This window comes from Macaca fascicularis, chromosome 4 (assembly GCF_037993035.2).
Source record: "Macaca fascicularis isolate 582-1 chromosome 4, T2T-MFA8v1.1".
Classification (NCBI taxonomy): Eukaryota; Metazoa; Chordata; class Mammalia; order Primates; family Cercopithecidae; genus Macaca; species Macaca fascicularis.
Genome location: NC_088378.1, coordinates 142301556 through 142304861, shown reverse-complemented (window position 1 = coordinate 142304861; position 3306 = coordinate 142301556). Strand labels below are relative to the sequence as shown.

General features: G+C 52.2%; 1 protein-coding gene across 4 annotated transcripts; it reads left to right on the top strand.

The window, feature by feature from the left end:
* Positions 1-1350: 1350 nt before the first annotated feature.
* RPP21 (ribonuclease P subunit p21) lies at positions 1351-3063 on the top strand. Of its 4 annotated transcripts, none has more exons than XM_005553651.3 (5): positions 1351-1460; positions 1531-1631; positions 1724-1806; positions 2640-2765; positions 2921-3063. In XM_005553651.3, the coding sequence occupies exons 1-5, from the start codon at positions 1404-1406 to the stop codon at positions 3016-3018; spliced, it is 465 nt and encodes a 154-aa protein (XP_005553708.1). In that variant the 5' UTR covers positions 1351-1403; the 3' UTR covers positions 3019-3063. The 4 variants fall into 4 exon arrangements, 3 of the variants coding, with proteins under 3 accessions (XP_005553708.1, XP_005553709.1, XP_073894705.1); XM_005553652.4 differs by having other exon boundaries at positions 2640-2770; positions 2919-3063; XM_074038604.1 differs by having other exon boundaries at positions 1688-1806.
* Positions 3064-3306: the final 243 nt, after the last annotated feature.

Below are 3306 nucleotides of genomic sequence, written 5' to 3'. Positions count from 1 at the left end.
TCTCTGTGTTGTGTGGTCATTTGGTGACAGCCTTGTACTGATGTGTAAGAATCACTGGGTGTTCACATGCATGTTCCTGGGTCTCACCCTTAGTGGTTAGTCAAGGTCTGGGGTGGGCCTGGGCATCTACATTTTATTTATGAGACAGAGTCTCACTCTGTCACCCAGGCTGGGGTGCAGTGGTGTGATAGCTTACTGCAACCTCCGCCTCCCAGGTTCAAGCGATTCTCCTGTCTCAGCCTCCAGAGTAGCTGGGACTATAGGCATGCAGTACCACACCCGGCTAATTTTAGTAGAGACAGGGTTTTGCTATGTTGGCCAGACTGGTCTCGAACCCCTGAACTCAAGTAATCTGCCTGCCTCCACCACCCAAAGTGCTGGGATTACAGGTGTGAGCCACCGCACCCAGCCTACATCTACATTTTAAACACACCTCTCTCATTTGAGTCTGAGGACCCTTGTGAAACTAGTTCCAGAGGAGGTTTCAGCCTGTCCTTCCTCCCAGCTGGAGCCCTGCTTGTCTGCCCCCGCCTGGCACCAGGTCTGAGAGTGGAGAGAAGTCTTATCCTCTCCTGACTTATGCTGCCCTCCCCATCTCAGGGTTCATTCATCTTCTCCAATTCACGTCCCTCTGCTTCTCACTTCAGTAACTGATAGTCACTGTGAGTCACAGGACACCAGACAGAAGAAATGGAAGATAGAAGAGGTCAGAGGGAGGGGTGTGAGGTGAAGTTTCAGCGACAGGGGATGCTGTTGACAGATTTCTGTGCTGTACCTAAGCCTAGGAGTTAGAAACCATTCACTCAGAAAGTGAAGATCACCTACTGTGTGTCCAGCACTGCATAACAGGAAGTGTTTCTTTGGTAGGTGGAATAGTAGGAGTAAACTGCTTTCTGAGGATCAGGAGTCCTTTTCCCTCCCTCCAGCACCCTTATGATCCTTCCCACTTTCACCCCCACTGGCACCAGTGCTTTTTTTTAAATGTATTACCTCTGTGCTGTCCCTCTGTAGATCTTACAGGCATCTGCCTCTGACTTCAGGAGAGTAGAGCAGAAGCTCTAGCTGGGTATAAATTGCACATAACCATCTCCCTTACCTAGCTACATAAAGAGACCAGCCTTCTGTCCTGAAAATGTCTAGCCGATATAAGATCCTCACCTGCTGCACTAGGTCTCTACGTGATATAATTGGTCATGAGCTTGAGGAAGACAAAAGCACTGAAAACTCATAAAGGGACCCTGGGCATGGATTGCTGGGGATGGATTTCCGAACAGATAAGTCTGTGAGGCCTGGGGGAGGCGCCCGAGGGCGCGGGGACTACGCTTCCCAGGAGGCCTCGCGCGGACGCCCGGGCGGGGCTGTGCGAGGGGCGAGTCTGCGGGCGGCCCTGGAGCGCGGCGCTGATGGCGGGGCCGGTGAAGGACCGCGAGGCCTTCCAGAGGCTCAACTTCCTGTACCAGGTGAGTCTGCGACAAGCGCCCCAAAGGGGACGGTGCTTGGCGCCCCAGAGTGACTGCTTCCCTCCCGCAGGCCGCCCATTGTGTCCTTGCCCAGGACCCCGAGAACCAGGCGCTAGCGAGGTTTTACTGCCACACTGAGAGGACCATCGCGAAGCGGCTCGTCCTCCGGCGGTGAGACATTCACGGGGTCGGCGGCGGGCGGGACGCGGGAGGAACGCGAGAGGGAGCGCGGACGCCGGACCACTGTCCTCCTCCGCCCCCAGGGACCCCTCGGTGAAGAGGACTCTCTGTCGAGGCTGCTCTTCCCTCCTCGTCCCGGGCCTCACCTGCACCCAGCGCCAGAGACGTGAGTGCTCCAGCCGAGGTGGACGATTGCGGAGCATTGGGGGCGGGGCGGGGGGAGAGGGCCCACTGGAGGTCAACAGCGCCTTTCTCGCTCTTGATGGATGTTGGGTGTGGGATTCGCAGGAGTCTTCCTTCTTCGGGTTTGAATTAAGTTGCTAACTCCACTTGCACAAAGTAGGATTTGGGCTTGGCTTTTTTTCTTTCCAATGTGGGCAGTAGAGAATAGCTGTTACTTTAAGAGGCATCCCCACCCATGCACAATAATAGATGTTATTTGGCTTTGTGGAGGACATGATTCCCATCACCATTCATTTATTAAGCAAATACTTACTTTCTAAAATGTGTCAGGTACTGTGCTAGATTCATTATTCTCATTGAAATTATGGATTGATGGGACAGATTAAGAAACAAAATGGTGTAGAAAAAAATTAACTGGGGGAGTAGATTGCTCACTTACTCATGCCAGTGGTGAAGTTCATGATAAGCAAAGGGAGTGAGAGATGGAAATTCTAGGCATGTGTGAAGACTCTGAGACAAGAGAGCTTGTGGTGCTGTCAAGGAAATGAGAGTTCAGGAGGCTGGAGGGCAAGACATGAGACTGGAGAGGGGAACAGGCCAGTTCTTGAAGTCTAGTTAAGGAGTTTGAACTTTATCTTAAAGAGTTCCAGGAAATCGATGGAGCTTATGCCAGGGCCTGATACCATCAAATGTGCATTCAAATTAGGGGTGTGGTGGGGCAGCGGGGATACCTACTGAAAAACACTGGAGGCAAAACTGGCAGCAAGAGACCGTTACTTCTGAACCTGGACACGCTTTTTCCCATGTTCACCCTAGGCTGCAGGGGACAGCGCTGGACAGTACAGACCTGCCTAACATGCCAGCGCAGCCAACGCTTCCTCAATGATCCCGGGCATTTACTCTGGGGAGACCGGCCTGAGGCCCAGCTCGGGAACCAAGCAGGTGAGAGATAAGGGAAAAAATGGAAGACACCTCAGACGATCGGGACAATGGAGAACATAGACTGAAGAGGACCCATGGACAGGTTCTGGGTTGGTGTGAGAGGTACCACAGTCAGAAAACTAATTCCGCTCCTCTGATTCTGCTCATTTACCCAGATTCCAAACCACTACAGCCCTTGCCAAACACAGCACACTCCATTTCAGACCACCTTCCTGAGGAGAAAATGCAGATTCAGGGTTCCAGTGACCAGTGATGGATTCACCTAGTCTCCCAAATAAAGTTTACTTGTTTTACATTCCATGATTCTGTTCTGTGGGTACTTCAACTCTTAATTCCCTTTTCTTGTTTCTGTCTGTGTTTCTTGGTCACCTTTGTAATCCCACCATGCGGGGAGATCATGATTTCCATAGACCACTTGGCCTCACTCAGCAGCTCGCATTTCCAAGGCCATGCCCCCAGTTCCCTATCCATGTCCTGAGCCACCTTAGGGCAGTCCATGTTTGGGCAGCCATAACTGCTGACTGAAGAGCTGGAGAGAATG

Bases quoted from the DNA above. Each gene is read 5' to 3' on its own strand.
- RPP21 (XM_074038604.1), top strand. From the start codon at position 1,404: ATGGCGGGGCCGGTGAAGGACCGCGAGGCCTTCCAGAGGCTCAACTTC. The intron at 1,461-1,530 runs GTGAGTCTGCGA...TCCCTCCCGCAG, and splicing joins GGCTCAACTTCCTGTACCAG to GCCGCCCATTGTGTCCTTGC. The intron at 1,632-1,687 runs GTGAGACATTCA...CGCGAGAGGGAG, and splicing joins AAGCGGCTCGTCCTCCGGCG to CGCGGACGCCGGACCACTGT.